At 52.2% G+C, this 12,854-nt stretch overlaps 1 protein-coding gene across 1 annotated transcript; it reads left to right on the forward strand.

The window, feature by feature from the left end:
* Positions 1 to 568: 568 nt before the first annotated feature.
* Positions 569 to 12,847, forward strand: LOC122365390. Its single transcript, XM_043336557.1, has 9 exons — positions 569 to 699; positions 1,146 to 1,286; positions 2,148 to 2,283; positions 10,258 to 10,409; positions 10,680 to 10,817; positions 11,084 to 11,214; positions 11,441 to 11,550; positions 11,880 to 11,994; positions 12,525 to 12,847. Exons 1-9 carry the CDS (start codon positions 627 to 629, stop codon positions 12,633 to 12,635), a joined length of 1,107 nt encoding a protein of 368 aa, XP_043192492.1. The 5' UTR covers positions 569 to 626; the 3' UTR covers positions 12,636 to 12,847.
* The last annotated feature ends 7 nt before the right edge of the window (positions 12,848 to 12,854 follow it).

Here is a 12,854-nt window from a genome sequence, read left to right on the forward strand (position 1 = left end):
TGTAAACGCAAAAAAGTCGCTAATATGGCAGATTTGACCACATTTGACCTCATTTGACCTTGAAGATATTGACCTAGGGTCATGAAATTCACACACAACAGAGTTCCCCATGGCCCCCACCTACCCTCCAAATTTCGTCTTTCTAGCTCCAGTGGGAGCTGAGATCTTAGGGGGGGGGCGACATCCGCCCCCCCCCCTTCCACTGGGCGTAGTACTCGCAACCCTTCCACTGCGCGTGTTAAACGTTCGGTGACCTTACTGATATGACCCCCTAACCCTGCGAGTGACCTCGTGACCCATTGCAGTGCAAGCGCGAGTAACCTGACCCGGGCCGACTTTCTCGCCCTGTCGCGCGTGTCAACGGCAGCCGCACACCGGCCGCGTAAAATCCATTCGAACCACCGGTCATTGTGCGCGGCTGCAGCACGGCAGTCTCCGAGGAGCACAATGGACGGAGGGCCGTGTGGGGCCGGGACGCCGCGGGGCCGCGGAGGGCCTGCAGGGGAGGGAGGCTGCGGGTCAGTACCGAGCACCGGTGCACAGGTTTCCTGGGAGGTGTGGGCGCACTTCACCGCAGTGTCGACTGGCGGGTTGGAGAGGCAGGTGTTACGTTCAGCTCTGAAGACATGCCAGGAGTTCGACTTCTCGTTCTGTGGGCCTCGGCGGTCACCGCCGCTCTGGCGGCTCGAGACCCTCGCTGTGAGTGCTGAGTAGCTTGACTTGTGCAGTGTGAGAAAAAAAGAGCCGAAGCTCACTGAAACTTCCATAACTTTTCATATCACGTTCGTTCAGTTGCCGGTTTGCAGGATATTGCAAAAAAGCTTTAAGTTATTGCACCCTCAATAGATGAAAACATTTGAATGAATAAATATATCGAGGACATGGGCATTCGTTGACTACACTTCTTTGCAATAAAATGGCTTATCGAGTGCAGCAAAACGGTTGACTCGGTGGTATATTACAAGTGCTATAATACATATAATAATACACTACAAGTGGTATATTACGGTGGTAAGTTACAAATCTCGGTGGCCTCGGGTGGTAGTCTGTGCCGTATCATCCAGCGCGTGCTCTTTTTTCCGCCCCGCCCAGCCCTCCCCTGCTGACGTCTCGGTCTGTCGCTCCGGCTCGTGTTCGTGTTGCAGTTTTCAACGTATTCTCGGTGACCCGCTTTGAGAACTCGCCCTGTTCGACTGAGAGCGGTCAGGGGATCTGCACCCTGCCCGACGGCTGCGGAGGTGACCAGCGCGGGCCCTGCGCCGGCGGACTGGGCGTCTGCTGCGTCGGTAAGTGTGGTGATCAACGAAACTGGCGGTCAGTGTGTTGAATGGTACGACACCCAATGCTCATTGGCTGATGCCGAGTGATGTTGCATGTGGGAACGCACGATGTCATGTAATGCGTAGGTTCCTTTACTTGATGGTCACATTTTATAGTTGTTGTCTTTGTCATGATTTGTTACTCTCATTTACTTTTAAATTTGAGCTATATAGTATATAGCTGTACTTACCAGGGATGATTTTCTTATGCGCTATGACTGGTATTTGCCGCCTTACTAATATCTGTTTTTACGACGGCTATCTGGTACACATTTTGTGCACATTAGGTGCAGATTTGGTCAAATTAGGGTGCAGTGTTGATCAAATTTGGTGCAGTTTTGGTCAAATTAGATTCATTGTGTTTCTTAGAAGCTATCAGTTTGGGTTACCTATACAGTTGCTTATATATCTGATTTCTCTAATTATCCGACAGTATTTTCGATTATAACACTGAAATGAATTCATGATATGAAATATTCTTAGTGAAAGAGATTTGGTGCAAGTTTGGTCAAATTAGGTGCATTCGGCAGATAACCCGTCGTCAAAATGGCTAATATTACGTTTATTTGCTGGCTTTGTGGTATCCAGTAGTTAGACTGTGCCGCAATGCACAGGTGTAGTGCGGGTCAGTCTACCTGCTCACTGTATATTGGACGCTGGTCCGCCAGAGATGAGCACTCGGAGCAGTGTTCTTGCCTTTCGCCCAATCGATTCAAGCGTTATGGAAGGGATTTAACAGCACTACTTAGCTGAATCGTAGCTTGATAAAGGCATGCAAAAATAGTGACTATGCGTGGCTAAGTGTCGTTTTTATTTATTTCGTTTCAGTGGAGAAATCGTGTCGGAACACCACGAGTCAGAAGATCGCCTACTTCGTCAACCCCAACTACCCGGAGACGGACTCTGCCGACCAGCTGTGCGACTTCCGACTGGAGGTCACTGACCCCGACATCTGCCAGGTCAGGTCAGTCCATTGACGGCGTTCAGACTGCTCCTGAGATAGGAACACGTTGGCTCGCTCGGTCCAGTCACAAGACGTACGTTGTAATTATTGCACAGAGTCATGCACCTATGCTTTTATTATAGCAACAATTTGCCACAACGATCTTTCCCTTTTCTAGGTGGTGACGACCTGTTAAAATCCAATTCTAACAATACAATTCTTAAATTCTATAATTCTAAAAAATCATACCTATCAACAAGACAGAATCAGCTAGATATGTAAGCTAAAAAGGTCAAAGTATGTGCTTTCAATAAAGCCAATGCAGTTATGCGACAATCACCTATCTATATGAGCTGTTCCTGCTCCTAAACAGCATCACATCCGGACCATCGTTATGAGGCAGTGAACCTGGCCCACCTCGAGGCTATCCCTCAGTACCTTTCTCTCTCCGGTGACGGCACAGCTGGAGCCGGGCCCGCTGAATCCTCTCCATTCTCCGTCCCCTCACGCACCGCCCGCTGACCCCACGGCGCCTGCGCCCGGGTCAGGCGGCGACTGACACGACTCCAGGCCTCCTTCTGCGCGCGCCGGGAGCGCTGGTTCAGCACCAGCTCCAGGACGAACACGAGTGTGGCAGCGGCTCCCCCGACGGTGAGCACGAGCAGGGCGGCGGCCATGTCGCCGACGGTGAGCGCCCGCGGCGCCGCCGGCTCCGGTCGGTCGCGGATACGTGCCACACTCAGCCACAGCTCCACTATGCCCGACTGCAGCAGACGCATCACCGAGGTGTTGAGCCGGCGCGCGAAACAGGCGCCCTTCCGCACCGGCCACGCCAGGCCCGTCTGGAAGAAGCGGGCGCGCGAGATGTAGTAGAGGTGCCGGTCCTTTCGGTCCTTCAGCGCGTGCTGCAGGTGACCCAGCTCGTTGACGTAGGCGGCCTTGTCGTCCAGCGGTGCGGTGCTGCTGGTGAGGTCCTCGATCGGGAACAGGGTCATCTTCTCCGGGAGTCGGGCGAACAGCGTGTCGGCGCCGCGGAACGACTCGAGGTAGACGGTGGCCGCCGTGCCGCTGGCTGACTTCACTTCGAACGGGGACAGCGCCAGGTCCTCCAGCGAGTTGACAGGCCGGCCGTACACCGGCACCGACAGCTTCGACACGAGCATCGTCTGGTAGTAGACGCCGATGATGACGGAGAAGACGACCCAGAGGAGGGCGACGCACCGTCCGAGGGCGTGGCGCGGGTCGGGCACCTGGTCCTGGCCGGTGATGCTCGCCCAGACCACGAAGCCGGCGTTGGTGAGCCGCGTCCACCCGCCGATGGCGGCCGGTCCCCCGGAGAGGGCCGGCACGGCGGCGAACAACAGCGTGGCAATGGTGAGCGCGGCGGCCAGCACACCCCAGGTGGTGGCGTCGAACGGCGCGGCGATGGCCACCCATCGCGGCAGCAGCGGCGGCCGGCGCAGCATGAACGACACGGGCTCCTGGTGGAACGGGTACGTCACGTCAATCACCCGGCTGCGCGCCAGCGTCACCGATATGTCGCCGATCGCCATGTCGGCCGAGCCGTTCAGGATCATCCCGATGACACCCGTCCAGGTTCCGTTCTCCTCCTGTCCGAACAGACCGTGCAGGTCGGTCGGCTCCGTCAGCTCGTACTTGAAACCCAGAGCTTTCGACACCATCTTCAGCATGTTCACCTCTACGCCGACTGTGCGCCGGACGCCATTCTCCGTCACGAAGCGGGCGTAGATGGTGTCGACAGCGGCGGTGGTGGCTACGCGTAGCGTGTGCCCACGTAGTTCATCTCGTCCTTCGACAAACCATGTGGGACCCCGACCACAGCCCCCTCGGCAGCCGGAAGTGCGTCGCTCGGGGACTACAGCCACGTCTCCAGGAGTTCTGGCGGTGGCGTTGGCGACCAGGCTGGTCCCGAGTAGAGTCCTGTCCACACAGTCGATGGTATGAGCGAACACCTGCGCCGAGCGGAGGTCCTTGCTGATCATCACCACCGAGACCGTCTCCGCCTGGTCGAACCTTAGCAGCTTTCTACTCACCGACCGCTCGATATCCTTGGCCGACTCGACGACGAGCATTCGGCGGCAGCGGTTACCCCAGCGCCGCAGCAGGCGGGCCGGGCGGGTGGAGTGGATCCGCCTCCAAGTCGCCTCGTGAAGCCAGAGGACGCACGTCTTCGCGGGCGGCATGGTGGGCGCCCAGCGCAGTCGTCCGACGGGCGCTGCCAGCTGGAGGGAGCGGGTGGCGGCGTGCAGCTGGCGCAGCGCCGAGCCCAGCAGAGGGTGCTCCTCGGCCAGAAGGACGACGTCGTCTCGGGAGGTCATCTGAGCCAGCACCGCCGGCAGGGGGGAGGGCGGGAGCGAGATCGGCCAGGCGGGACGCCGAGCCGGCGTGGACAGACGAGAGGAGGGCAGGAGAGGGTTGTGCACAGTGGTGAGTTGGGCGTGATCAGTTAGCGCTGAATTCCATTTGGACTCGTTCGTGATCGGCATTGCTTCGTGAAGTGACTCCAAGCTTGCTGAAGCGTGCTTATTTGCGGTTGTGTTTAGACCAACTACATGAGTGTGACTAGTTGTCGGTGGTGCTACGGATGCACCTCGAGTCGTTACTGCGAGTGGAGTTGTCGACTCTTCGGATTTTTCATGGTTGACTAAAGTTGAGAAGCTCTCTTCATTGACATCAGTTGGTTTTGTGATAGTCATGTAGGAAGGAATTGAAGTCGTCTCGGGTGAGTCAAAAGGTGACGACTTAGCCGGATCCGGTAATGCCGAGGGCTCAGTGGCTTGGGCTGAAGATGCCATGTCAATTGGTGAATGCGGTGACTGAATGGAGACTGTCCTGACTGAGGTTGCTGTAGGTTTTGATGGGACAGAACATGACGGGAAGTTGGATGCAACAACAGAATTCAACGCCAAGTCGTCAGTCACTTTACGTGACTCCAAAGCTGGGAACGACTGCACTGTCGGATCAGGATGTAAGAAGGATGGACCTGCCAGTTCGAAAGAAGGTGACAAGTGTTGGATTACGTCGGATGAGGTGATTTTAATTTGCTCGTCGGGTTCCGGGAATGGTTTGGGTCTACCGGAAGTGACGAACTTCTGGCGCAACTCCGGAGAAGGAGGCATTGAATGTACTGTTATATGGGCCACGACTGGAACCTTAGAGCTAAACAAGTATAATGACTCCTTTGGCGACTTAGGTTCATTTTTGACACCGCTCAAATATGAAGAGAGTGTAGCTGAAATAGAACTGGTAGGTGTAAGAGAACTAAGCTTAGATAGCAGAGAACCAGACATATGCTTTTCCGGTGAGTTTACAGCCGTAATTGTTTCAAGTGACCTCTGGTCTGAAACTATTACAGAAGATGACGAAGGTGAAGTTATCTTTTGTAACAAATGGCCTGGGTCAGACAGATCTATAACGGCCTTTGTAGATGCTAATTCGATGGACGGGGAAGTAGCTTGATCAATTACTTCTGCTGTTTGGGTATCTACAGGAGAGGTCGTTTCAGGAACGGAATCATCCAATGTCGTCAAAGGAGTCGGTGTACCGGCCGAACTAGCTCTAGGAATTGATGAAATTGTGAAACTCCCCTCTTTGGCTGATGCACGAAGTGAAGTCGACCAAGTAAGTGATGTGTCAGATGACGTTACGTCGGGCGTCGAGGCAAACGAAGCAGTCTCAGGGATTGATCCATGAGAGGAAGTCAGTTGAGCAGGAAAACCAGTCGTTGTCGTCTCGGGGCCTGGCATTTGAGAGGGCGTCAGTTCGGGCGTCACGTCAGGTTCCAAGGTCTGAGTTGAAGCTGCTTCACGAGGTGCTGTACCAGGTGAAGTAGATTGAGTGGGTGTTGCGTCGACCTGCGCTGTATCAGAGGCAGATGTTTCACCTTCGCCCACTTCAGGAGTCACTGCACCATGTGGATTCGCATCAGGTACTGTCGTAGCAGACGGTGCGGTTCCAAAAGTTGATCCCGATTTGGTGGCTTCATATTTGGATTTGGCAGGCGTTATAAATGGCTGATCAACCATATGAGTCGGTGCTGTACTCAGCACTGCAGGAAGAACCGGAGCCAGTTCTAGTTCAGCTGGAGGCTCCTGGGGAGCGGATGTCGCAGAATTAGTGACACCAGACCGCTGCTGATCATCCCGAGCTAGCTCTGTCGTCTGAGATCCGCCCGGCTCCAACACCTGTCCTTCCAACGTCACACCGAGCAGCAGCACCAAAACCCAGCGCATCTCCCTCCAGGACGAGTCACCCGTCTGACCACTCACACTCCCGGAGAGTTGTACAGACCGTCTGACCACACGCAGACAGAAACTGTCCGTCTGATCGTCTGACCGGCGCCGACGGGAGCTGTCTTTCTGACCGTCTGACCGCGCACTCGGACAGGAGCTACCCGTTTGTTCGTCTGACCGTCTGGCTGTCAGACCTTCTGACCGTCTGACCGGCACACACGGACCTAGGGGAGCTGTCCTCTTCTATCTATCTGACTGCCTCACTGACGTCTGGCCGGTACACACGTACGGGAGCCGCTCCGACGCTCGACTGAAAGGGGGACGGTCGCGAAGCCGACGAGATCGACTGCGGCAGCCGGCTCCGACGATCGACGAAGGCGCCTAGCTGTCTTATCTAGTTGTAGCCCTGTTGTTATTAGCTGCGAATGTTTTAAAAGGTCAAACATGAAGTCCATCATAATCTGGACAGATATAGTTCGCCCCTACTGAGATCATAACAAATAACAGGATAATGACATTTTATATCTTATTTGCATTGCTGAAACGCCAATCCGACACTTTTCTGTCTCTACTTACCTGCTGTTTTTACAGCAGCGATGAAATTGGGTTCTCATGTGTCTAAATTGCTGAATGCTTATTAGTCTCGCAACATTTTGCCGTGTAATTATAAGAACAAGCTTGTGCTGACAGGTAATTGACAGTTTGTTCGTGTAAGTGTAACAGTTTGTTCGTGTAAAACAGGAGACATATTGACCCGTCTATCTGTGACGATGCGACTACTGTCGTACATGCCTGCAATAATCGCAGGCAATTACCAGCTTGGACGCTTTAAAGTTGAAATGTTAGTCTTACCAGATGTTTTGATTCCCAGGGACAGAGACGTTTGAAAAGAAAAGAATGGTCTGCATTTGCCGCTGAGCTCTATTCTACTCAGTAGTACTGAGACAATACGAATTTAAACAGATCAATGGCCGGGGCGCATTCGGCTTTATCACAGTGTCCGGCTCCTTATTCAGAAATTACCTTCAAAAGGCTAAGAACAAAGCAAGGAATATAGAGTGAAACGAACTAAGTGCAGGCATCAGTCGCAATTTATGCAGCCCGGTTCACGTTTTGCGCAATGTTGGAGGCTCATAAGCTGGTCAGAGAGGGCATAAGTTGCCGGATAGGTTTCCAGATGTTGAGGGAAAATGGCCTGCTTGCATCTGCCTCTTTCAGTTGTCAGTGAATTTTGGCCTTACAACAGCAAATATCATGGATACGAGTATATAAAGTATGTGAATTTGATATTTATCTGTAGCTTCGGTTCTTGCGCTCACAGAACGCACAACCAATGATGAAGTCCCATACATCCCAGTCGTGCCAGAAGACCGCACTGACCGTTCAAAATACACGTTATGATTATTCGAGTCCCATACATTGATTGACCACTGACCACGAGAAACTGTAGTGTCCCAGAGCTGCACACTTGTTGACTCATTCCGTCGATAACAATGTTTGACTATACCGCTGAACGGGTGGCTGTCGACCCTAATGGGCTCCAGGGACGTCTGAGCAGTGGCCAGGGACGGCAAATGAGCACACAATGCGGACAGAGTGCCCAATCAACAATCGGCCCGACATTACCACACGTTACGGGCCGAGTGTTCAGCCAACAGCTGGCCAGGTGGACCCTGAAAGGGGAGGATGGGGTGGGACAGAAATGGCGTGATAAAATGGCTCTGTAGCCGTAGCAGAAAAGCGATTTGTGTATTTTTTATTTTTTTTGTAAATGATAATGTTTACGAATATGGACAGTGTGACATTTACAACAATGACTGATATATGCAGCTGCTTTATTAGATTGAATTAGTTAGTACCTATTCACAGGGCAGTGTTAACTGTTGATATATCTATAGTAGTGAGGCTCTGGCGAGCCGAGGATATATGCGCGGGCTGACAACCGCCTGTAAAACGTGCCTAGCCTGGGTGTTTTACGTAAAACCTAACCTTTGGTGGACGGTGCTGGCTACTTTACCGCTCCTAAATACTACGCAGCAAATGCCCTATTCGAAAAGCAGCTCCTAAAAGGGAGTGAAGTGAACGTCATCCAATCACTATTGATAAGTTATGCAGGAATCCAAGCTGGTTACCACAAAATAAGTGTAATCGATTGTAAAACCTCGCAGAACGAACATTACGGTGAAATAGATGGCTGAGACGTATAACAGCCGTCGGGCGAATTGTCTTCGGAAAATACCTCATTTGCTGCACATTTCGTAAATTGTGTCGGCTGAAATGTGCATTATAATCAACCGTTAATCCCAAAATAATTATCTGTCGAATGACATAAGTCAAATCGTTTCTAAAAACCTATGCCCTTATACCTGCCCATTATCCATATTTTGTGATCTAGCTTTCCCTCCTAATTGCTCGATGTGGTTCGATGCATGATAGGTTAGGCAAACTGTTCCTAATGTCTGTTCCATGTCAAGCTTGCGGACGAAGTGCCCTGCTGAAAGCAATGCGTGATTTCTTACACACAGCTCTTGCATTCAAAGGCGCAAATTATTGAACGGAGGAGCGAACTGCCGTGGCCTTGGAACTTGCGAAGGAACTCCGACCGCAAGTTTGATATGGAACATACTATAGAAGGATCACTTTTTACCCCGCCGTGGTAGCCTTTCAATGTGTGTACTGTGTATGACAAATGACATGACCGCAACCGAATGCCTAATTGACTCAGAACCATCCAATGACGAGATCATAATAGCGAGTCCGGTGCTCATGAACTTGAAAATACGCCAGCGACTTGTAACTAGCCTATACAGTATACACCCTTGTTACTACTAATTTGTTGACCGCTTACAGCTCACAAGTGGTTCAATTTGTCGTTTATTGGTGCACCTCTAACACTTTTTCAGAACCAGCACAACACAATGGCAGCCTTTATGACTTCATAGCCAGGCCTGGACCTGTGCTGGTGACAGCTATCATTGACAGCCACAGTTAGGGCCGGTCGACGCCGTTTTGTGTTGACTGTTACGGTTTTAGTGCTATAGGTCCACATTGTTCGCTGTTCTTTGTCGATGCCACTAACTACGGATCGATGATGTGATGGGCAGTCACTGCTTCGTATGTGGCTCTGAGACGGGATGCCAGCAGTTTGAACAGCTTTTGCAAATGCGAGACGCTTTTTCCAATCCTCATTTACACCTTAGAGCGACTGCATTGGCCATTTGTACGAGAATTATTTCACTGACATTTCGCGTGCTGCATTGGTAGGCACTTACATCCACACTGATATCGATGAGACGCACGACTATTCAGTAAAAAGTCCATCTTGTCTTTGAACATTTCAGATTCGGCTGAGTTTTTTCGGGCCTAGATGATCGCAGATCCGGGAAGAAGAACGAACGTCTCGATATACATCACTTTCTATGACTTTCTTGGGGAAATATTCAAAGAGTGTGATCGTTCAGACACCGCGGTCAGATTTACAGCCCAGCGGTGCCGATGTTCACAACGCTGCCGCTAGGTGTCACTAATGGTATACGCCTGAATGCATACTGTGCCGCACGACTTCCTGTAATAGTGTGAACGCCGCGCCGCCGAATAAACGGACAGACGGAAAACTGGGTGAATAACAAATTCAAGTGGCCAGCCCTCAACCATCAGACCAAGCTTTTTCCAAAGATTGTCCTTTCCTCCACTCCAGTGATTGCTGGAGAGCACGATTTAACGAGGCTCTGTTGTGCGACAGGCTGGACTTTGACGAGTTCGAGACGCGCGGCCCGGAGACGACGGGTGCCGACGCGGGCACGTGCGACAGGTCCTACCTGGACCTGGCCGGATCGGGCTCCGACCTGCAGATCGGAACAGACAAACTCTGCGGCATGCTCAAAGGCCAGCACGGTGAGTCAGTTGGCTATGTATACCAGATGGCGACAGCTATGTGACCGCGGTAAATACATATGTAGGTATTTCAATTGGCACATTTTGTTTGCGATGATTTAAAAGCCGAAGAAGTGTATGAAATAGTATTTGCTTTAGTCCTTTATGACACTGAGAAAATAGCGACTGTCATGAGCGGTAATAAAATCTCAAGATTTCGTTCCCTCACATTTAGACCACCCCGGTGTCTGAAACCCTACGACGTTACCGTTACGGCCCCCTTCCCCGCAGTGTACGTTCACCTGAACCCGATGCGTCGCGGTACGGCGCACCTCTCGATGATGGTGAGGCTGGAGGACCAGACGACAGGGGCCAAGTGGCGGATCCGCGCCACTCAGGTGGACTGCAGCGAACGCAGCGACCTCATAGGTCAGTGGACCGGGGCTGGGTGCGCACGACGGAACGGGTAGGACACGTGAATGAGGCGGGAAGCTTCACGTAATAATTTGATCGTGATTTTTACGTGATGTAATATTTGCTTTGTAGTACCATTAGGTAGTATGTGAAAACGGTGTCAGTCCTTATAAGCACGCATTCGCTTATAGTTTTCTCTAGTTGTTTATTTAGATCGTCAACATCATTGAGGCGATCGCAGCGCTTTGCTTTCGGTCGATCGACGATCTCGTCTTTCACAGCTCCGACAGGCTGCACTCAGTACTATAACGAAACGAAAGGAACGTTCGAGAGTTTCAACTTCGCCGGGAATGCCTACACCCTCAACCAGGACTACAACATCTGCATCGGATCCGCCTTCGGCACGTGCAAGGTAAGTGACCGACGGTGATTTCAAGACTCCCAAACTCCAAAATCATCTGTGGTTAGTAGTTACATAAAGCGGGCTATGTTGAGGTAGGAAAGCATACACAGGTCACTGAGATATAAAACATGTGACCGCTTGAGCGACATCAACTCACTGAGCTAACTGACAAGCCTGTGTCCTCTGGAGCAGCCAGAACGTGAGTTGTTTGACGTGGTCCTGCTCTCGCCGGCAGACCACCTTCACGTCCTCCAGCTTCCAGCTGGACATGGTGACCGCCTCGGCGACCTCCGGGGTCGGCATGGCCGCCTGCGACGTCCAGACCTCCGGTACTGGCGGACTCCGGTGAGATGAGTTTGGGCCCGATGTGGACTCCGCTGAGATAGGAGGGGTGGCTGGGCCCGGGACGGACTCCGGTGGGTCTAATGTGAATCTGAATCTGAGGCTGTCTTGACAGACGTTCTAGGTCTTGGAGTCCGGGCATGTGAAAGATGATACTGAATAAGATTCTTTACATAAGCTGAGCCGACAACTGTGCTTACCTGTAGATGTATAGCGAGGCATGCTTAGACCGTTCCATGAAAGTCTCGTCCATGACTAGACAACAGTCTAAGCACTCGATGGGACTAAATCGCCTCTAACGGCCCCGCGTCTCGCTCTCTGCCCCTCCCCAGGTCGGACTACCTGTTCATCCCTGGAGGGTCTCAGACGGGCGAGTCGCCCACCAACGAGAAATACTGCGGCTCGCTGCTGCACTACATGACCGGAAAGTCCACATCCGAACCCGTGGTGAGTGGCACTGGCGTGTGAGGTCCAGTGTTTAGAATGTGGGATTGGGCGACAAACCTTCCGACAGTGAAGGTCGTGCCGACAAACGACTTTCACTGGGGAGTGAGAACAAACTCCGAGCGAGGAGAGCATTTTGATTGTATCCGATATTTAGGTAGTCGGCCGTTTCGTGAGCGACATATGGATCTCGGTGGTCGGTGCTACCTCAGTTAGGTGAGCCTTCAGTTCATCACATCAAGCCACCTGGGCGGTGTTTCACGGGCTGCTGCTACCACGCTGCTATCAAATTGCGCGAGCTGACGTCACACTTGTGGTAGTGTTGGAGCAATGGGCCTGTTGATGTTTCCATGGAAACCCAATTTGACACGTGTAAAAGCAGCGTGCTGCTATCACCGGCGAAACAGGGCCCTGAAGTCGCAGTAGTCAGGAGACTGAGTACAAATGTGACAAATATTCGCGCACAACAGGCATCTCACGCGATTACCCCCGAGTACAACGGCGCCCATCATGTCCTCCGTTTGTGTCCGCAGGTCACCCGTGCTCCCGGTCCTCTGGTGCTCCGGTTCAAGACTGACGAACACTTCAACGAGCCGCGAGAGCAGGGGTTTCGGATCGACTTTGAGCAGTCGACCACCTGCTGAACCGCGCTCCGCTGACGCCAGGCGCTGCAGGCGCTGTTACCGTCACGATACGACATCGGATATTGGCGTCCGGTTTTTAGCCGAGTCTGATCCGCGGATAAATCGGCTGCACTGCACGAATTGTTACGATTTGATTAGTTGTAAATTGTGATGGTTGTTTTTGTTAATTGTTACCGGAGTAGTGAGGATGTGAACGAATATATTGATTAAGCTAACGCG

Source organism: Amphibalanus amphitrite, unplaced genomic scaffold, assembly GCF_019059575.1.
Source record: "Amphibalanus amphitrite isolate SeventyFive unplaced genomic scaffold, NRLGWU_Aamphi_draft 000737F_arrow, whole genome shotgun sequence".
In the NCBI taxonomy this organism is placed as follows: Eukaryota; Metazoa; Arthropoda; class Thecostraca; order Balanomorpha; family Balanidae; genus Amphibalanus; species Amphibalanus amphitrite.